This window comes from Desmodus rotundus, chromosome 5 (assembly GCF_022682495.2).
Source record: "Desmodus rotundus isolate HL8 chromosome 5, HLdesRot8A.1, whole genome shotgun sequence".
In the NCBI taxonomy this organism is placed as follows: domain Eukaryota; kingdom Metazoa; phylum Chordata; class Mammalia; order Chiroptera; family Phyllostomidae; genus Desmodus; species Desmodus rotundus.
In genome coordinates, this window is record NC_071391.1 from 107411960 (window position 1) to 107434089 (window position 22130).

The 22130-nt window shown below is 47.3% G+C and overlaps 1 protein-coding gene and 1 long non-coding RNA gene across 3 annotated transcripts; both read right to left on the reverse strand.

The window, feature by feature from the left end:
- Window positions 1–938: 938 nt before the first annotated feature.
- On the reverse strand, window positions 939–9607 carry LOC123479548 (uncharacterized). Of its 2 annotated transcripts, none has more exons than XR_008426972.1 (3): window positions 9471–9607; window positions 4638–4703; window positions 939–1301 (listed from the first exon to the last, which is right to left on the reverse strand). It is a non-coding gene; the product is annotated as an uncharacterized lncRNA (long non-coding RNA). The 2 variants fall into 2 exon arrangements; XR_011651293.1 differs by lacking the exon at window positions 939–1301 and adding an exon at window positions 2545–2770.
- An 865-nt stretch (window positions 9608–10472) lies between these two features.
- On the reverse strand, window positions 10473–11537 carry TMSB10 (thymosin beta 10). Its single transcript, XM_053924643.1, has 3 exons — window positions 11383–11537; window positions 10992–11106; window positions 10473–10752 (listed from the first exon to the last, which is right to left on the reverse strand). The coding sequence occupies exons 2-3, from the start codon at window positions 11089–11091 to the stop codon at window positions 10718–10720; spliced, it is 135 nt and encodes a 44-aa protein (XP_053780618.1). The 5' UTR covers window positions 11092–11106; window positions 11383–11537; the 3' UTR covers window positions 10473–10717.
- Between the last annotated feature and the right edge of the window lie 10593 nt (window positions 11538–22130).

The window sequence follows — 22130 nt, forward strand, 5'->3', positions numbered from 1 at the left end:
CCTCTACGCTGAACTGAGAGCTGATTGCTAAACATTTACCAGCGTACCACTATGTACCTGAAGTAGTTTGGGTACTCTGATTTCAGTCCTCATTACCTCCTGCCTGGGTGATTACAATATCCCACTAGCCAGTGTCTCTCCAAGCAGACTCTTCCGATTCCAGATGATCATTGTGAACCACTTTTGATTTCAAGTAACAGAAAACCCAACTACAAATTTCTTAAATATAAGAAAATGTAGCCCTGGCTGGTGTAGCTCAGCGGATTGAGCACTGGGCTGAGAAACAAAGTGGTAACCAGTTTGATTCTCAGTCAGGGCACATGATTGGGTTGCAGGCCAGGTCCCCAGTAGGGGGCGCATGAGAGGCAACCATGCACTGATGTTTCCCTCCCTCTCTTTCTCCCTCCCTTTCTCTCTCTCTAAAAAAAATAAATAAATAAGATCTTTAAAAAAACCAAAATGTGTTATTTCACATAACAAGAAGTTCATACATAAGGTGCTTTCAGGAAAATGCAGCAGCTCCAGAGCTCAAGTACTTATATGTTTTTCATTTTTCCGCGTTACCAATCTCAGCATGTTGGCATTTCCCTTCAGGGCATCCAGATGACTATTGTGGTTCAAGCATCACATCATCACAGTGATATGTGTACCTTTTCCTTATGTCTTTCATAAACAGTGAATGTAATCTTCCCAGAAATCGCCTAGCAGGCTTCCTCTTGGGAAGAATTGCAGCCCACACCTATTCTTAAATCAGTCACTGCAGGGGTAATGGAATTAGCATGACCGAATCAGACCACTGGTTCCCAATCTTTCCAAACCAACATCTTCATTTGTAGCAAAACTTTATTTCCTGAAATGGCCATCAGAGACAATGTAAATTACCCACACAATACTTTAAAAACTTAAATCAATATAAGTCCTAGCTGGAGTAAAAAGGAAAAATGCAGATAATTTCAAAAAATTATATGTATATATATTTCAACATATGTGGCAAACTGTATTAAAAGTCCCCATTATTTCCTGCCCTTCCTGTAACAGAATTAGACATCTGGCCTGATGGCGCGGGACTTGCAGCGCCTCACCCGATTACTTCAGGCTGGCTTTACGGTTTGCTCCGGCCAACGTGACATGAATGGAAGTGCCACCTCTGAGGAGAGCCTGAACACCACTGCACGGCTCTGCCATTCCTCTTTCCTTCTGCCATCACAACAGCATGTCCCAGACAGGCCGCTTCTTTGTTCTGAGCGTGCCTCTCAGAATGGAAGTGACATGTGGAACAGAAGCACAGCATCCACCGATGTCTAATACAAACAAAAATATACATTTTGTTGTTGTAAGCCATTGAAAATTCTGGAGTATTTTTTAAAAAAGATTTTATTTATTTATTTTTGGATAGAAGGGGAGGGAGGAAGAAAGAGAGGGAGAGAAACATTAGTGTGTGGTTGCCTCTCGTGCGCCCCCTACTGGAGATCTGGCCCACAGCCCAGGCATGTGCCCTGGCTGGGAATCGAACCAGCAACCCTTTGGTTCGCAAGCTGGTGCTCAATCCACTGAGCCACACCAGCCAGTGCTTGGAGATTTTTTTTTTTATTACTGCAGCATAACCTATCAAGAACTAAGTAACAAAATATAGCACAACATTTTGCACATAAAGAAGCAGTCTTCCCTTTTGTATGTTTGCTGCTATACACAGCATTGAATCTAGCAGGTACAGATGAACACTGATACAACTGTGCTGTATCAACAATTCAAAAAGCGTGAGAGATGTTGCTATCAGTGCGATGATTTTCCGCGGTAGCATTCGGCTCTTAGTAAAGCTAAGTTAAATAAAAAGGCATCCTTCAATTTACATGGTAGTTGTATTCCTGGAAACTGCAAAGTATGATAAAATCGGGCAAAATTAGTTGTTGCTAGATTCACATGATTATAAAGAGATATTTTATCTACATGGATGTCTAGTGGTTCACTCAAAGCCATAGGTCCAATTACATAAAGTTTAAAAACAGGCAAAATGTATACATGCTGTTAGAAGTTAGGCGCGGTATACGACCGGAAGGGGGCACTGGGTGTACTCGGTTTGTGAAGACTCATCAGGCTGTACCATCATGATGTGAGCAGTCTCTGTATGCCTGTGGGATTTTCCTGCGCATTCCAGGATGGTGAGCATTCAGATCTCTGTCCATGAACAAGTTGGTAGTGTCCCCTAATCATTATGATAAACAAACTGAGACAAAACACCCTCTCAAATTTCTAGAATGCCAAGCCCCTGGGTGCCTTAGGTTTACACCGATCAGGTATTATTCCTGGGGCTGGGCCTCTGGAACTCATCAACTGCCTCATGTCTGAATAAAACTGGGCTTCCATTGGCCGTGAAGAAGGGAGGATAAAAGAGGACAAGGAGTGTGTCATGGCAACGGTGGAGGTGGTAGCGGCAGTGATGGGGGAGGAGGTAGTTGGTGACAGTAGCTGAGTAGACGGCCATCATGTCTGCTACAACGTCCTCCACAAGCTGTCAAATACATTTCAGATCGCTTTGCCCCAACCTCTAAAATCTGCTGTGGCTCTCAACTGTCCACAGGGTAAGACACTCACCTTAACCTTTCTAGGCTAATTTTGAGTCTTCTGTGTTCACTGAGCCATTGTCTTTTCCCTTGACTGAACATGCTATGGTATCGTTCTGCATTGCTCCTCCTCCCGCTGAGAAAGTCGCACTGTCCTCTCGCTCCTCTAGGCTGTCATTCAAATGCCTCCTCTTCCATGAAGCAGCCTCCTGTCGAGTTAACCACTCTTTCATATACCTTCCCAAGGCGCTTTGCTTATATCTGTCTTTAGCATTTACTTTGTTCTGCCTTTTGGCTCATGTCTTTTATAGCTTCCACAGGCCTAGTGCAGAGATAGGCACTCACCGTGTGCTCAAACAGTGCGTGCCGAATGAAACTGGACAAGAATACAACCTCTGACTTTCACAGAAATCAGCAATCCAATATCTAAAATCTTTTACGTGATTGCAACTCACAGTTACCCTCTGGGTGATATACAGCTTTCCATCAATGGCCTCAATTGTGAATTAACCATACTTCCCCTCATTGTAATGGGGTTGCATCCTGGCCTGGGCTCCGGGAAGGAAATGGAGATGTCTGGCATCCTTGAACCATGGTAACTCCCATATATGCCCATCATGCTGGGGCCCTGCTGATGTACAATGGGACCAATCATTAGACAGTGGGGGGCCTGCTAGCAGTTTGGCTTTGGCATAGCTAAGATGAAGCAGGTGAGGCCAGGTGTTACTTCAGTTACAAGTCAGTGTTTATTGAGTATCTATTATGTGCTGGCTACTATGGGAGTCACCAATATTAATTAATATGATTCCCCATTTAGTCTAACCTTGAAGGTGCTGTATGTGTCCAGGCACCACAGGGAGGTGCAGATAGGGGCTGAGAGGGGAGAGAGAATGTTTTTGGCCAGGAAATCCAGGAGGGCCAGTCAAAGGAGATGGTGATTGGTAGGGCTGTGTAGGATGGCTAATATTTAACTAGTTAGAAAAGACATGGAGGGTCACTCAAAGTGGGGAAAACATTCAAAGGCAGGGAAGAAGGAAGGAAAGGGCCAGAGAACTTTTGTGGATTTCCGATGCCCTTTGGAATCAGAGTTTTTCTCTTTGGCTAATATGAATAAAACTGCCTGGAACGGTCTTGAACGTGGCCTTTGGTGGACACTTCTACTTATTTCTCTGGGGTACATAACTGGGCATGGTGTTGCTGGGTCAGGGGCTGCTTATGTTCAGCTTTAGTCGATGCACACTGTCGAGCTGTACTTGAGATTGGTGTCTGAAGTCGGGGGAAGGGGCAATCTTGTGGGATGGAGCCCTTAACCTGTGGGATCTGGTGCTAACTCGAGATAGTGTTAGAACTGAACTGAATTGTGGGATGCTTAGCTGGTGTCTGGAGAATCAGAGAATTGCTTGGTGTGGAAAACCCACACACCCGGTGACCTGAAGTGGTGTATTCTGTGAGTGTTGTAAAAGAGAAACAGGGGAGTTTTTCCTGCACATGTGGTGTAAGGAGTGAGGTAAGGGTGGAGAGGAGAAACACAGGAGTGCTGTTCCTATTCAGGGGAATCGGTAGGAGAAGGTGGGGAAAGGCTGGGAACTGAAGCCCAAAGGAGATTGTCAAAGGAGAGGAGGTGTTTTCCTGAGGGTGAGAGAAGGGTGGGAGAGCGATCTGGGGAATCGGGAAGCGTTGGGAAGAGAGGTTGGGTACTCCTTCTATGCTAGACCACGTGCTGCTCCCTGAGCTGTCCTCTGTTTTTCCAGCACATTGAGCAGCACGTGGTACATACTTGGGGGGAGGGAGGAAAAGACTGGGCCTGGGGCACTTCAGTGCTCTCTGACACTCCAATTCCAGGTTCTGGTGCTGTCTTCACTGTGATTCCCATGTGATCCATTGGGGTCAGTCACAGGTGGGGCCTAGGAAGGTGGTGCTTTTGGCCAGTGATTGGCTTTCTGGGCCTATCTCCTGGCTTATCATGTCTAGAAGTGGGCACCTGCGTATAGCTATGGATTTCGGATGGGCTGGGGGAGGCCAGCTTTACCTTATACAGCAATGTGGCATGATAAGATTTCTGAAATGATAACATACCCCTTTTGCCTATCCGTATCCCCTTTCTCCACTTTTTTCCTGGTCCCGTCTGATTGGCTCATTGTCCTAGAGTGGAAAAGTGAGAAAAGTGGAAAGTGAGATTTCTGGTCGAGATGGCGGCATAAGCAGACATGGCTTGTCTCTTTGCTCAACCACATCAAAATTACAACTAAAATGTAGAACAACTATCATTTGGAACTGTCGGAAATTCAGTTGAGTGGAAGTCTGACAACTACACAATTGAAGAACTCCATCCATCCAGACTTGTAGGAGGGCACAGACATGGAATGGGCAGGTTCCACATCCACGTGTGGTGGATAAAAATTCAGAAGGGATAGCTCGGGAATGATGAGTGTCAGGCCCACACCAGGCCCTCCAGCCCAGGGTTCCAGTGCCGGGAAGATAAGTCTCCACAACTTCTGGCTACAAAAAAGAGTGGGAATTGAGTTAGTGGAAGAAACTTCTGGAGCCCCAAGCAGTTCCCCTTAAAGAACCTACACATGGACTCACCTACTCAGACATGCTCCCTCTGGCCTCTGGTGCCAGGTGGCAGCTTGGAAAGTACCAGTGACATGGGGGTGACTGAGGTCTGGCATCAAGGTGAGCAGAGGTCATTGTCCCTTTTCTGGGCCCTCCTCCCACAGGGTCACAGAGCCAGCAAGCTGATGCCATACCTGAGACTCCGTCAACCTGGCTAACATGGTTTGACCAGCCTTGGAGATCTGCAGAGACTCTGCCCCACCCAAATTACAGGCCCACCCAGGTCGGTTTTCCATATGAATGGCTCATGCTTCACAACTTCCTAAATCCTCTCAAACAAGCAACAGCCGGTCTCAGTGAGCCCCAGGCCTGCCACTAGCAGCAGCCAGCCTAGATTCACAGTTTGGCTTCACCTGGGAATCTCCAATCCAACACAAATGGCGGCCATCTCAGACTGTTTTATAGCTCAGGCAGGGTGGCCCTGGGGAAAACACAGGTGGGAACTGACCTTGGCCTGCACCACTCAGGGAAACTCCAGGGCCAGTGCATCCAGTAGACAGCTATAGGCCACATTGGAGCACTACCACCCTGCCCCTGCACAGCTGATCCTCCACAGAGGGTGGAGGTTTATGGTAAGTGGTCATAGCCAATTCTTGCAGCTGACTGGCCTGGGTAAATCCCTCCCATTGATTTGCCAACAGCAACCAAGGCTCAACTACAAGAGGAGGGAGAACTCAGCCCACATGAAGGGCGTACCTCGAGTACCCAGCTTGGGTGATAGGGGAGGTTGTGCCACTGGACCCTATAGGACACCTACTACATTAGACCATGCTACCAAGACAGGGAGTCATAGCAGCTCTAATACACACAATAAACACAGGGAGGCTGCCAAAATGAGGAGACAAAGAAACGTAGCCCAGATGAAAGAACAGATTAAAATTCCAGAAAAAGAGCTAAGCGAAATGGAGATAAGCAATCTGTCAGATGCAGAGTTCAAAACATGGGTTATAAAGATGCTCGAGGAACTTAGTGAGGACCTCAACAGCATAAAAAAGATCCAGTCAGAGACGAAGGATACACTAATTTAGGTAAAGAACAATTTATAGTAATATAGGGAATCTATCTGTGTGGGATGGCAAATGTAGCCCAGCCCTATTGGAAAGCCCATAGGTGCGTGGTGGCACACAGGATGCCAAACCCACGGATCGGCTCTCCCGTGGGAAACCAGGCCTGCATTACACCTAGGCTGCTTTGAGACTTGCTCTTGCTAAAACTCCCTCACACTGAGTTGACGCTGCAAATACTTACTGCATATCTTTAAAGTAACTTCCTGAAGTCTGTGCTAATTCTCCCAAGGATTGAAGTGTAACCAGATCGATTACTGTTATCGTTCCCTTGCATTTGCAACATTTTTTCCTTGTTAATCTGTAGGAAGTAATCAGTAACATCCTTTCCTTTGCTATCTGTAAAAAGTGATTACCGAAAGCAAACTTGAGCATAATGAATGAAAACCTTCTTTGATGTATGCTATTAGAAAGCCAATAAAAGCCTGTCCAGGCAAGGGTTGAGGTGCTCTCCCCTTGAGAGAGTGGCTGTGCCATCCCTTTTTCTCCACAGGACTTCGGTAGTCTGTGTGAATTCGTCTCATCCACAACACTGCGAGCACTGCTGGCCAGAGTCCACATCACAATAAAACAACAGTAAAGTGGCAGAAGCTGAGAATCAAATCAATGATTTGAAACATAAGGAAGCAAATAACAACCACACAGAACAAGAAGAAAAAGGAATCCAGAAAAATGAGGATAGTGTAAGCAGCCTCTGGGACAACTTCAAGAGTCCAACATTGTTATCATAAGCGTGCCAGAAGAAGAGAAAGGGCAAGGAATTGGAAATCTATTTGAAAAAATAATGAAGAAAAACTTCCCTAATTTGGTGAAGGAAATAGACATGCAAGTCCAGGAAGCACAGAGAGTCCCAAACAATATGGATGCCAAGAGGCCCATTCCAAGACACATCATAATTAAAATGCCAAAGGTTAAAGATAAAGAGAGAATCTTAAAAGCAGCAAGAGAAAAGAAGTTAGTTACCTATGGGGAGTTCCCATAAGACTGTCAGCTTTCGTGAAAGAAACTTTGCAGGCTGGAAGGGATTGGCAAGAAATATTCAAAGTCATGGAAAGCAGGGACCTATAGCCAAGATTGTTCTGCCCAGCAAAGCTATCATTTAGAACGGAAGGGCAGATAAAGAGCTTCCCAGACAAGAAAAAACTAAAGGAGTTCATTATTACCAAACCATTATTATATAGAATGTTAAAGTGATGTATTTAAGAAAAAGATCAAAACTATGAACACTAAAATGGCAAATATATGTATCTATCAACAAATGAATCTAAAAAACAAGCAAATAAGAACAGAGGGAATGGTTATAGAGAACACATTTTGATGGTTGTCAGATGGGAGGGAGGGTGTGGGGGAGTGAAGAGGTGAGGGGATTAAGAAGTACAAATAAGTAGTTACAGAATAGCCACGGAGATGTAAAGTACACTATAGGAAATGGAGTAGCCAAAGAATTAATACGCCTGACCCACAGAAAAGAACAATGGTGTGACGACTGCCTGAGGGAGTAGGGGGTGCTGGGTGGAGGAGGACAAAGGGGCAAAAATCAGAACTGTAATAGCATAATCAATAAAATACAATAAAAGAAATAAAAGTGAACGTGCCCTTAAGTCTCCTCCTGAGTTGTCTTCTTAAATTCTGAGGAAGAGCAAGGCTCTCCTCAGCGCCCACAACCTCAGGATAGAGAGAAATTCCTGGGGAGGGGGTGAGAAAGCCACGGGAATCTTCTGAGGTTACGGGGGTCCCAGGAGATGGGCTCTGCAGCTGCTCTCTGGTGTGAGCGCATCGGGGTTGAGGTGTCTGGGATCTGAGGAAAGAGGGCCTGGAATGTGTATCCTAGATGGAGCCCTGGAGAGGAGGTGGAGTCCAGAAGTGGCCTTGGGTGTAGTGTGCCCAGGGAGGACACTGGGGGACCATGAGGGATTTGGAATGGAGGGGGAAGGAGGACTCCTCAGCAGCCAACCTTGGAACGGTGTCAAGGACTTCAAGATTTGCCTTCTCTCTTCTGCTCTCTCACACCTCATCTCCCTACTTCTTGCTAACTCCACTCCAGCTTTTTGTTCTTCCTGAGAGGACTTCAGCACATTCTTACCTTGTCAAAGCCTTGTCACATTCCTTAGGATTTTGTTCCAAGCACTGCCCCCACCCCCCAATCCTTCAAAACCATCCCATGGAAAATTTCAGTGGCTTCCCAATCCCTCCCTGACTCCAGCGCGCTTAGCCTGTAATCAGTGAAAGCTCCAACTGCTTGCTGCACGACAGCCACTAGGTCCAGTGACAGGAATTGGGGCAAGGGCAGTGACTTTGTTTGGAAAGCCAGCAAGCCAAGAAGGTGGTAGACAGGCTAGAGTCCTGAAGACCCATTGCGAGAAAGTACGGAATTCAGGCTTCTTTTATGTCGGAGGCAGGGGAAACGAGGGGTTTGAGATCAGGAGGTGATGGGTGACTGAAGACGTCTGGACACCAGCGAGGATCTGAGGGAAAATGGTTAAATTTCTTTGCTTTTGGTCAACACACCATGGTTGTCATGGTCCCTGTCGCTAGGCTCCTGTAAACCTTTTGATAAACAGTCACGATTTTTGTACATACCTTTCTTATCTGCTGGGGGAAGTAGTTTTGAGCCAGGAGGTTGTTTCAGTAATTCCTAGGCTACAGGTTAGATTCCTTTAATGATTAGACTATCTATGTGCTGGACTAAGCAGAAGCTGCTAACCAACTCTTACGGAAACTGGGCAGGCTTGAGCAAGGTGGAGTCAGAAAGACTGATTTTTCTATCGTATTACAAGCCCCCTACAGCTTTATCTTCCTTCAAAGCTCTTCTCACCAGCTGCTCGAAGGCAGTAGTGATTTCTTGTTTCCATTTCCTTACCTTCCCAACAATAGACCCCCAACAAGGTCAATTACACATATGCCTAAGTAGTGAATCTTCATAAAATATTTGACACAACAGATGTCCCAAACATTGGACTATATGATCCCCCAAAGCACACCCTCGGCCCCAAATTCTGGCTTCACTACTTGCTAGCTGTGTGACTAGCAAATCCTGTCTCTTTGAACCTGTTTCCCCATCTATAAAATGGGATAATATCCATACTGCCTTAATAGTTTCTGAGAATTAAAGCTCTTAGCACAGTGCCTGGCCAATAGCAGACACTTGGGAAAGGTTAAGTGTCCCTCCCCCTATGAGACCCTAATGTGTTTCCCTTCCTCATTTCTCCTCCCCAGTCCCATCACTCACCCTCCAAAGCACGCAGGTGTCTGCCGTTACCTCTTTATATGCAAAACAGGTGGTGGCTCCTGCAGCCTAGGCGTCCCCAGACTCTGGTCTGCAGTGGCTGCCTGTCTCACCACTGATTTTAGATTGCACCTCCTTTGAATTACCTTCACCCAGTGTCCAGCCTCGCACGGTCAGACAAAAATGTGTGACAAATCACTAAGTAACGCTCCTCCCTCCTTAAAAAAAAAAAGTCCACCCCCGGAATCAGAAGCCTGATTGTTCTGTTCCACTCTGCTCTGCAGCCCCAGGCACGACCCCGCCCCTCAGCAAGGCGCCTTCGGGCTGGCCGCCCCTCTTCCCCCCGTTCCAGAGGGTGTGACCGTGCGGGGCTGTGCTGCTTCGCGGACCCTCCCTCATTTCCATCCTTCCTGCAGACCACAGCACAGGACGCGGCCCAGCCTGCACTTCCTGCAATGGCAAGCCCTTTTGCGGAAGGCTCCCAGCTAAGCTGAAAAGCTAGGCCCCCCATGACAGCTCCTCTGATATTGGTTACTCTAGTGCTGATGCGTCTGCTCTTGTTCCCCTGGATCCCGCCTTTTTGTTCTAATGCATCCTCTTTTAAGTTCCCATAGAAAGCCTCTTGCAGACGTTGTGACCTCCCATTCCAGATTCAGTCTTTTCCCACTCTCCTCAGACTACTGAACTACTGTTCTCTCTAGTGCGAGTCAGCTTTGAGGAGGTGTGGGGGGGGGACTGTGGGGCTGTAAAAGCCTGTCTAAAACAAAACACTGCCCTTCTGAAAGGCAGGTCCCAAACAGCTCCTACGAGTGGTAAAGTGGAGTTAAATTTCACACGGATTGCATTAGGAGCGAAAGCCACGCAGGTGAAGCCAAACTAAAAATGGTCCCGCCAAATCAGTCCGTCTGCGATCCCCTCCCCCGCAGCAGGAACTTCCGCCCCCGGGGCTTTGCTGCAGTGGCACTGCCCACGCACCCCCAACCGAGACTCAGACCACACCAGCCGTGCCACGAGGCGTTTTATTTTTATTAACCATACAAATAATTTTTTACAATATCCCAGGGCAAACCGGAAAATTTGGCAGTTCGAATGGGGAGGGGTCCCCTCAGAGACCCACGGCCGATGGCGTGGGCGCGGAATGTCTGGGTTCACAGTGCAGTTTGTCGCTCGTGTCCATTTTGCAGGTAGCTTCTTCTCCACATCACGACTGGGGTCCCAAAGATGCCGGGGGTGGGGAATCCTTCAGGTTCTTAAGAAATCTCACTCCGCTTCTCCTGCTCAATGGCTGTGGAAAGCGGAGAGTGGGCACTGAGGGCTGAGGATACCTTGCAAAACGCCTCCCCCGCAAACCGAGGGCCTTCCAAATCTGGGGTGGGCGAGGACCCACGATGTCTGGGGATGAGGAAAGAGGCTTGGAGCTGGGGAGACAGGCGCTTTGTGTAACAGAAAGGAGACCCGGGGCCGCCCAAGGCATCCACGGGGCGGGGGCTGGGCCCGCGGACCCGGGGGAGGGGGATCACTTACTCTCTTTGGTCGGCAGGGTGTTCTTCTCCTGCGTCTCCGTCTTCTTCAGCTTGGCCTTATCGAAGCTGGCGATTTCCCCCATGTCCGGTTTGTCTGCCATTTTCTTAAAACAATCCTAGTGGGTAATGCGAGGAGGTTGGCCGGGAGCTGGTGGCCAGCGTCCCCCTCCGCGCTTCCCGCTCCCGCTTCCCCACGGAGCGACTCCGCCGAGCGCTCCCGGGAGCCCAGAGGCCAAGGACCCGGGCGCGCCCGCACCCTCACCGCAGCCTCAGGGCGTGGTCAGCGGGTCGGGAGTCTCGTCGGGGACGCGCGCCTGGGCGGCGGGGCGGACGGGCCCGGGACCCGGCTCCGGCCCCACCCAGAGGGGTCCCCCGCCCCGCGCAGCGCTCACCTTGGCCTTAGCTGCCAAATCGAGGTCCCGGGTCCCAGTCGCGTCGCTGCAGCAAGAGACAAAAGAGCGGCTCCGAGCCCTCGCCTTTTATACGCCGCGCCCCGCCCCGCCCCTCGTTCGCCGCAGCAGGGGCGGTGCCCGCACTCAGGGGCGGGCGCTGCGTGGGCCGCTCGCTTCCCGCCGCGCCCTCCGCGGGCTGCCTGCTGGGCTGGGCGCGGCTCTTCCGGGGCCCCCAGCGCTGGCTCCCGAGCCTCTCGCCCAGTACCCCCACCAGGGCCCCGTGCAGCTGTTTTTGAGGCCGCAGGCACCGCCAGAGTGGTGGCTGGGCCCTCGGTTTTCTTCTGGGGCTGCACTGCCCTCTCCGGGAATCACCCGCTGAAAGAGCGTGCGGGGCCTGCGGGGCAGAGAGAGAGAGAGAGAGAGAGAGAGAGAGTGTGTGTGTGTGTGTGTGTGTGTGTAGTTGTGGGTGGGTGGGTGTGCACAAGTGCTCTGCTGCAGTTCCTGCTCGCAGGAGACACCCACCCTACCCTTGTGCAGTCCCATGTCTCTTGCCTTTGCCCCACCACAAGTCCCCGCTGCCCTTTTCTGTCTTCCGGGTGACTGAGCCCTTGCATGGTCTGGCACGAAGAATTCGAGCAGTGGGTCCTAGAGATGAAGAGACTTGGGAAGGGGGAGTGGAGGGAGGCGACAGAGACACGCATAACGTTGCACTGCTCTTTGCTCAGATTGGAGGCCGGTTGTCTTCTTACCGTCTTCCATCCCCGAGCCGGGCAGTTCCTGCAGGGGTCTGGGCGGAGGCTCCGTAAATGCTTGTTGCAAACACTGTGGGCAGTCAGGGGAGCTGGTTGTCCGAGAGCGCTCGCTCCTGGTGTTGCTTCTCAGGGCTCCTAGGAACACAATATCTGAGGGTGCTGTTTTCCTTCTTGAAGTTAATCTTGAAGATAACCCTACAAATGTTCTTATTTTTCTTATTAACCCATTATAGGACCGGTAAAATGTAATGTAACGTAGAAACGCCAAATGGGGGAGCTGCACTCGGACTCGTGATATTTGGAAAAAAACACTGGGAGGACCAGCAGATGTGGACGTGACCTTTGTTACTCACTGATGGCATAGATAGGTGCCAGCAAAACTGCCTCCTGCCTCCAGCCTTGGTGTTACTTACAGGGTTAGGGAGGGAGTAGCGTGTGAAAATTCTACACTGGTGTGATGAACACAGGAACCTTGAGACACAGGGGCCTTGAGGGGGCTGGGACATCCAGATAGAGACGGTTGTCCTGGTTCCTTACGGCTGCTGGCCAGTCAGCTATCTGTTCTTTGGGGTCGTGGAGAAGCCATGTCCTGAGTTACCACACATGTAATTATTCAAATCTTTCTTAGAAAAGTTGTATTTTCAGCCTGTGGAACATCTTTAGATACTAAGGTCAATAAATTAACAACCAAGAGATGAAGCTAGTTATTGTTTTATTTGTTCTGAACTTTTCTTTATTCAAGTGTCGAAGAGAATTGCCAAGCTCTTTTAAAATGGCAAATGGAAGGTATCAGAATTTAGTCTGATACCTTCCTAATTTTTCTGCTTTCTCACATTCCCTCAGTGTTTTTGGAGAAGGAAATAAATTTAGGCATATATGTTTGATATGCCAAACTCCTTGTGTGACCTCGGGCAAGGGCTTTTCTGCACCTCAGTTTCTTCCTCTGTAAAATAAAGCTTAAATAAGATAAAGAACAGGCATAAGTGGGAGCTCCATGGCAGCCCTGTTAGAAAGCCACACTCACACCTTATTAGTGTATCAGTCAACTATTGCCATGTCATGCCGTGTAACAAACTACTGCAAAACTCGGCTTAAAACAATAATCATTTACTCTTGCTCATTCATCTGCTCCTGGGTTGGGGTAGGCTGGGCGTGGCTGCCAGCTGCTGGTTGGAGCCATGTCTGCTCCTCAGGCATCTCATCTTCTGGACCAGGATCTAGCTGGAGCTTGTTCTTCTCAGGGGATGGCAAAACAGCAAGAAAGCTGTAGCACAAAAGAGTGTGGAAGTTTTGAAGCGGGTATAAAAGCATGTCATGTCATTGCGTGTCTGTTAACATCCCATTGGCCAAACTCATCATTAATGGAGTAGGGAAGGATATTCCACCCATGGTGGGAGAGGGAAGGGAATGAATATTCCCTGACAAATAATCCAACTTCACAGTCAGGGTAGGCAAACTGTTGTAACAAACAGTCCCCAAAGTGGCTTAATTCAATAAAAGAGTATTTCCTATTCATCCAGCAACGTTATACATTGATATTTCTGGTCATGCAGGTCTCCTCCATGTCATGACTCGGGCATCCAGGCCCTTTCTCTCTTGTCACTCCGCCCTCCTCTAGGTCCTAGAAATTATTTCCGCCCTCCTGTGGATGGGAAAAGAGGACAAGATAGAGGGCTGCACTAGTTTCCATGCTCCAGGCTTGCAAGTAGTCTCCATTATTTCTGCCCTCATTTCTTAGGCCAGGACTCAGTCACATGGTCTCACCTAATTGCCAGAGATGCTGGGAAATATAGTCAAGCTGTGCATCCAGGAGTAAAAACAGCCCGGCGGATGGACTTGGAGCACTTTCTGTCAAACACTATTGAAGGATCTGCCAAACTTGAGCAGGAAACTACCCAGACATCCAGAGACACTGACTCTATGCCATGCCCGACATTATTTAGGTGTTACCTTCCCAGGCGCCACTTTTTGCCTGAGTGTGGAAATATTCAGTTGTTCTAATTTGGACCCATGGTGAACTCCAATTCCACCTTCCTTTTATTGGGAAACAAAGGAATCTACTTCTTTTAGATATAGCTATGGAGGCACACATTTCATACATATCGAGCATGCAGGATTCCCAAAGGAGCTTTAAGTAGATTTGCAGACGTTTTTGTCCCTCGCTTAGTGCAGCTCTGTGGCCCATCTCTAAGAAAGCAGGTGGCCTCTTTAGCATTTGTTGTTCAAGAACCATGGCCACCGAAAAAAGCAATTTTGTAACTGTGTGGTGATGCATGTCCCCTAGGCTTATTGTGGTGACCGTTGCTCAGTATATACAAACACTGGATCATTATGCTGTGCACCTGAAACTAACGTGATGCTATATGTCAGTTATAGCTCAATAATAATAATAATAATAAATGATCAAATTATTCATCTCATCCAGTCCCATGGGTAGTGGTTTTAAAATGTTCTTGGACACTTCTCCTACCATCTCTTGAGTACAGACTTTCTTCTAGTGAATAAAATGTGACGGAAGTTATGTGTTTTGATGTATGAAGGTAGGTCCATAAGTTAGGTGGACCTAACTCTCTCTGACGCCTCCACGGTCTGTGGAAACCAAGCACCTACAAGGAGAGGCCACTTGTAGCCATTCCAGCTGCAGGCTCAACTGAGGTCTGAGCCTACAGCCAGCATCAACCGCTAAACATGCAAGCAGGTGGGCCTTGGGAGCTTCAAACTGCCCCAGCTTATGCTGAGTGGAGCAGACACAAGCTGTCCCTGGCCAAATTGCAGATTCTTGAGCAAAATAAATGTTGTAGTTGTTTTAAGTCACTAAGCTTTGGGATGTTTTGAAATGTAGCAACACATAACTGGAACACCATGAGATGGAAAATCATAACTTAGTGCTGCCAGGGTCTCAGGTCCCACTTTGGATTTTTTCCTAAATGTCTCCCATAATACACATATACGTATTCAGTAAACGTTTATCGAATGCCCACAAAGTGTCTGGCAGGGTTCTGAATATGGAAGATGGACAGATGATGAGAATCGGAGGTTACAAGTGTGGTATAGTAAATGAATGACTGTAAGTCCATCAACAAGCACATGCTCATGCCTTGTATTCACTTACGACTTGGCGTGATTTATGTCTGAGAACGTCTCAGCCTGCCACTTAGAACAGACTCTATACTGGTCACAGAAGGTATAGAGAAAGCTGAACCACTCAACTCCATTAACATTTCCATCTTCTTTGTTGAGAAGGATGCTCCGAAAAATGTAGAGCTAATAAGAGGGACCCAAGGGATTTTTCATTGTCAACCTGGGGGTTGGGGGGGACCTTTGGAGATTTGCCATGGGACTCCAACCTTCCAACCAGTTTAATTTGACACCCGCCCAGGGATTTGAATGGATGTAAGTAGAATGCTTACAATATTAGGAAGGATGCCTAACTCTGTAAATGCCGAAGTAAGCTGGAGCCAGTGGAGAAATGGACAAAATATAATGAGGTGGCTTGACTATAAACTCTACAAAGACAGGGAGACAGGACAGGGAGACATGCTTACCATGCTTAACTCTCAAATGGCAGTGAGATTTGCGGCTGTATGATTAGAAAGGATTCTGTCCAGGTTTCATTTGAAAAAAGGAAGTCATCACCTCCTGCTTCAGGGCCATTGCCCTTGCTGAGATGCGCACACGACATGCCCTGCTCAGTCTAGATACTCACACTGGGCATCTTATTTCACTTAGAAAGCTGCCTAAGTGTCCTCTCCTCAGAGACCCTCCTCAGTCACCTGATAGAGAGCAGCAGCCCTGTCATTCTCTAAACCAGCAGTGTCCAACCTTTTGGTGTCTCTGGGCCGCGCTGGAAGAAGAGGAGTTGTCTTGGGCCACACATTAAATGCATTGTGATATGTAGTCACACACACAAAAAATCTCAATGTTTTAAGTAAATTTTGATTTTGTGTTGGGCCACATTCACAGCCATCCTGGGCCACATGTGGCCTGCGAGGCGCAAATTGGACATCCCTGAAAACCTTGTTTCATTTTTCTCCATAGAATCCACCTCCACCAACATGTTATATATTTATTTCTTTGTTTATTTCTTTGTCTATCTCTCACACTAAGAAAATGGGAGAATCCATTTGTTTCATTTACCGTTGCATTCCCAGCAATGCCTGATACAGAGCAGTAAGCGTGCAATCAATATACTTTGAACAAATGAATAAAATTCCTAATCAAAATGAAATGAGCTACTTTGGGGGAGGTGGTGAGTTCCCTGTCATTGGAGGCATTCACTGAGAAGTGGATAGCCAAGTATGTGGACTATTGCAGAGATGGTTCAGGCCTTGGGCTTCTCCTTAGGTACCCCTCTGGTCCTGCTTTTGCTGTCATTTCAGCTTCCTTTTGTGTGCCAGTTTTGCCAGCCTGAAAATAGCTGTGTGACTCTCACACAAAGGAGGTTCAGGAAGCAAAGAAATAAGGGTATGACCTCTGCATTTTCTATGCCGTCAAAATGCTCTCTCTCTTTGTAGGTCGTGGAGTTTAAAGACTCGTCCAAGATAAAGTTGTGAAGAACGTAAAGCAGGCCTTTGAGGTTTAGCCTTGGTCATGATTGCTCAGCTCTGCAGATGTGTGGATGAACCTCTAAATAAACCTTGGCAGTTGCTTGGGTGGCCCGAGTAGCTGACAGCCACAGTGTAAGTGAGAATATTGTTGTTTGAGTTTTTGTCTCTGGTGCTGGAACGGTGAAAATGACGGCAACGTGTGTTACTAAGCAGTTGCTGTGTTCCAGGCCCTGTGCTAAGGACTATGCTCAGTTAATTATCTCAGTTAATTGTCATCAAAATCATGTGAAAAACCCTGCTTTTTAAAAAGTCATTTATGCCTTATAACATAGGATCTGAGGCTTGTTCAAGGTCACACAGCTGGTAATTGGCATTGCTGGAACTTGAATCCAGGTCTGGCTGATTCTAAACCTTGAACTCATGACCACTGCACCACTCTTGCCTAGACCCTGCGTCAGGGAGGGTTTGAGAACCGGCAGCCTGGAATCGGCTGGCATAGGTGTTTTGTTTGGCCACATTAAATTCAACAGAAAACTTCAGCTAAAATGCTGACATCAGGAGATTTCCAAATTGAAGATCTGGCAACAGTGGGTCTCTATTTTCTCAGGCAGCAGCATGATTAGCAATGGCCCAGTTGAAACGGGATATGTCCTCTTCATGTGATGGGATTCTTCACCGCTTCCTACTGTGTTCCCAACATGGAGACCAGTGTCAGTTGCCATTTATCATAAATATTCTGGTGACTTCCTTGTACTAGAGAAGTATTTCTTATCCCCAGGTCTCCATCTGTGGAGGTCAGCCTTCAAGATAGCTCCCAATGATCCCTGCCTCCTGTTCCCACCCCTGTGTCCTCATTCACCTCCTCTGCTGTACCAGGGTTGATCTTTGTGACCAGTGGCACATGGCAGAGGAAATAGAACGTCATTTCTGAGATTGTTATAAAAAACTGTAATTTCCATTTTGATGCCTGCCTTTATCTCTTCCTCTTGTATTTTTTGTTCTGGGGGAAGCCCTCTGCAGAGGACCATGTGATGAGGAGCTCAGTTCTCTGGCCCACAGCCACCGAGGAGCGGAGGCTTGTCAGCTGGTGAGCTCGGCAGTGGGTCCCGCAGCCCCCATGAGTCTTCCGATGGCTGCAACCCTGGCTGACCATTCCACTGCGATGTCCTGAGTGACACCGAGCCAGAACTGCCCAGTGAAGCCATCCCCAGAAACTGAGAGATAATAAATATTTCTTGTTTTATGTTGTTAAGATTTGGTGTAATTTGTTACTCAGCAATGAACTAATTCCCTATCAAAATTGAGGAAATGAATAGATCAGGAGTGCTGTGTGATTCCAGAAAACTTAAGAACGAGCATATTCATTTGTGGAAGTAAAGAATACTTCCATCGTTATGAAACCTGCCATCCAGCCCTGTGCTGCTATGTGGGAAAGACAGGAGATGTCAGTTCATGAGCCAGGCCTACTGTACTTCTTCACATCGGCTACCTGGCCCTCCCGGGGCTTTGAGTTTTCCAAGCTTGCCGTAAAGCAGTGGTTTGCAAACTGTTTTTGACCTTGACAACCACCCCTTCCCCTGAAGAAGTACGTGAAATACATTTCGCATTGCGACCCAGGGCTTATAGGAGCATATACAAACGAAAGAAGTTTCGCCGGGACAGTACACTCTTACTCTGAGGGATGCACTCTAACCTTCTTTCTATTCTGCTCCTTTCATTTTAAAACCCTTTTTATTTTGAAATAATTCTAGACTCACAAGAATTTGCAAAGAAAGTACACTCAGGTCCCCTGTGTACTCAGTGGTGACATGTGCCTAACTATAAAGCAGTATCTAAACCAGGAAACGGGGAGTGGTGCAGTCAACAAACCATTTCCAGACTTTACCAATTATTATGTGCACGTGTGCGCACGCGTGTGGGGTTCTGTGCAGTTTTTTCACGTGTACAAAGTTGTGCAATCACCACAATCGGGATACAGACCTATCCCATCCCCATGAAGGGAACTCCTCACTCTCCCCCTTCAGAGTCTCGCCTCCTGCCACCTCACCCCCACCCATAACCCCTGCAGCCACCATTCTGGTCTCCATCTCCAAAATTTTGTCTAAAGTTGGCTTTCCCCACTCAGCATAATGTCCTCGAGATCCATTCAAGTCGTTGAGTGTGTCAATAGTTCATTCATTTTTATTTCTGAGTACCACCTACTAAAGGTCACTCCGACTGTTTGTGGTTTTTATCTGTTAATAATGCTGCTGTGAACATTTGTGTACATTTTTGGGGGTGTGTGAGGACATAAGTTTTTATTTCTCTGAGCTAAGTGTCCAGGGAGTGATTGCTGGGTCATACGGTGAGAGAGCGTTTGTTTTATAAGTAACTGTCAAACAGTTTTTCAGAGAGGCTGTATCATTTTACTTTCCCACCAGCAATGTATAAGAGATCTAGTTTCTTAGCATACTCAGAGCATACCAATATTTGGTATTGTCACTATTTTATTTATTTATTTTCAGAGAAAGGGGAAGGGAGGGAGAAAGAGAGGGAGAAATATATTGATCAGTTGCCTCTCACGTGCACCCCAACCTGAGACCAGACCTGCAACCTGGGCATGTCCCCTGACCGGGAATCAAACCAGCGGGCAACCTTTCACTGTGTGGGATGATGCCCAACCAAAGGAGCCTCCCTGGTCGGGGCACTATTTTTTATTTTAGCTCTTATAATAGACGTGGAGTTATATCTCACCAGGTTTTAATTTCATTTTCCTAATGGCTAGTGGTGTCAAAGTATTCTTTTCCACTTTATTATTTCATTAAAAACACTGTTACCTACCCATTTGCTTTTATAAACCACTGGTGGGTTGTGACCAACAGTTCAAACACTGCCACAGTGGCTTAGCGTCCGTTATCCAGAAGCCATCCCTTTAACTTCTAGGTGCTGCTTTCACTTCCACAAGACAGCTGTTTCAGAAATTTTGTGTGTGACCCAGATGTCCTCTGGGGTCTGACAAAGACCTAGATACAAATGATTACAACACTTACAATTACACTTTGAACGATTACAGTTTGATGCATTCCCATGGTTTCTCTGACTTTTCAGGAATATTCTGTTCCTGTGGTTACTTGTGGTTTCTCTGCACTTCCGTGTCTCCATATTGATGCAGAGCCAAACACGGATAGCCCTTAGTCTTGCCTTTCTTCTTCACAGCAACTATAGACATAAAGCTGGTGTGTCCAGCACGACTTCTACCAAAGGGTTGTGGGTTAAGGAGGGAAAAACCTACATTTTTTTAATCCTCACTTGAGGACATGCACATTGCTTTTAGAGAGAGGGGAAAGGAGGGAGAGAGAGAGAGAGAAACATTGATGTGAGAGAGAAACATTGATCAGTTGCCTCTTGCATGTGCCCTCGACTGGGGATGGAACCCGCAACCCAGGCATGTGCCTGACCAGGAATTGAACCCGTGACCCTGCTGTACACGGATGACAATCCAACCAACTGAGCCGCCCCAGCCAGGGCAAAACCCTACATTTTTTTTTAAAGATTTCATTTATTTATTTTTAGAGAGAGGGGAAGGGAGGGAGAAAGAGAGGGAGAGGAACATCAATGTGTGGTTGCCTCTCACTTGGCCCCCACTGGGAACCTGGCCCACAATCCAGTCATGTTCCCTGACTGGGAATCGAACTGGTGACCCTTTGGTTCACAGCCTGCGCTCAATCCACTGAGCTACACCAGCCAGCAAAAACCCCACATTTTTAATGACACATCCTAGATCCTAAAAATGCTTTTAGTGCTTTGGGTGATCTCCTCTCTGTGCTTCTCCCAGGTAACCCCAAACTCACACTGCCTCACTATCTCCTTGCTTCCTTTTCTGATCCCCTTCTTCCCCTCTTCATTCTTCCCTTTTGGAATGACTAACTCCCCGTTTTCTCTCCAGTAGAGCAACGTCCTTGTTTCTTTTGCTACCCTGGTTCCTGCTGAAAGCAAGTTTTCAGGACCCCTTTCCACTATAAGCTGAGGAGCTGTTTTCCCAAAGGTAGTTCTCTTCCTTGGTGGAGTTTTGGTGTTAGTTGGTAAGATACTATTCCTTGTGTCTTTTGGCGGATAGTCTGTCTTCTGTGTGTTTCTTTCACTTAAATGTTAGAGAAGTATTTTTTTCAAATGAATGTTATTCCCTCCTCCCTGTACATACCTCCACAAAAAGGTCTTGGATTTCGCCTGCCCCTAATCTGTATGTGAAGCCTGCTCTCTGCACCATGCTTGACGGTGTTCTCCAGTCCTCTGTGTTCTCCCCTAGTTGTCTTAGTCTGTTCGGGCTGCTTTATCAAAATGCTATAGACAAAAGCAGCTTATAAACAGAATTTTAGCTCTTATGGTTCCAGGGACTGGGAAGTCCACGATAAGCTGTCTGGCCAGGACCTGCTTCCTGGTTCATAGACGGCCTCCTTCTCATTGTGTGCTCACACGGTGGAGGGGCTAGGGAGCCCTCTGGGGTCTCTTTGTATGGGCACTAATCCCATTCATGAGGGCTCCATCCTTTTGACCTAATCACTTCCCAGAGGCCCCACCTCCTAATACCAGCACCTTCAGGGGCAGGATTCCAACCCATGAAATTGGGGGAAACAAACATTCAGTCTGTAGCACCAGTGCTCTAAGCTGATGAAATTCTTGAAGTCACTCCGATACAAGACATGTCTACCGAAAACCAAATAAGGCTCTGTTTCTAGGGTTTTGCAGTTTTAATCTCTGTGGCATGCTCTTAGCCGATGAAGAGGTGGGGGGCATACCTGGGATTAGGAAATGAAGAACGAAAGGACTTCAGAGCAAATGAGAACATGTATCCTTCCAGCTTCCTCCCTCCACCACGGTGTTTCTGAGTGCCTGTGCTGTGCCCTGTTAGGGGTTTGGGAATGAATAAGTTGTGGCTACGATATTTTGCCCCTTTTCACTCACACAAAAACCATCCCTTCTCACATTTTTAAAATGTGTCATGAGCCCTGGCTGGTGTGGCTCAGTGGACTGAGTGCCGGCCTGCAAACCAAAAGCTCACTAATTCCAGTCCCGGTCAGGGCACATCCCCGGGTTGCAGGCCAGGTCCCCAGTTGGGGCTGTGCGAGAGGCAACCAAATGACATCTCCCCCACCGACACATCTCTTCCTCTCTTTCTCCCTCCCTTCCCCTCTAACTAAAAATAAATAAATACAGTCTTTAAATCTTTAAAAATACATTTTTAAAATGTGTCATGAAATTGTATCCGTCGTGCAGAAGAATATAGAATATATTTTATTTAACAGTGTGCTAGCTGGCTTTATGATATTTAGACATGTGATATGTGAGCCTCCATTTGTACCCTTGTCCTGGGCTCTGCAAACATTGGGAGGAGTAGTTAGTAGCAGGAAACTGCTGAAAACAATATAAATGTAGATCAATATGGCATTGATTAAATAACATATGATACATC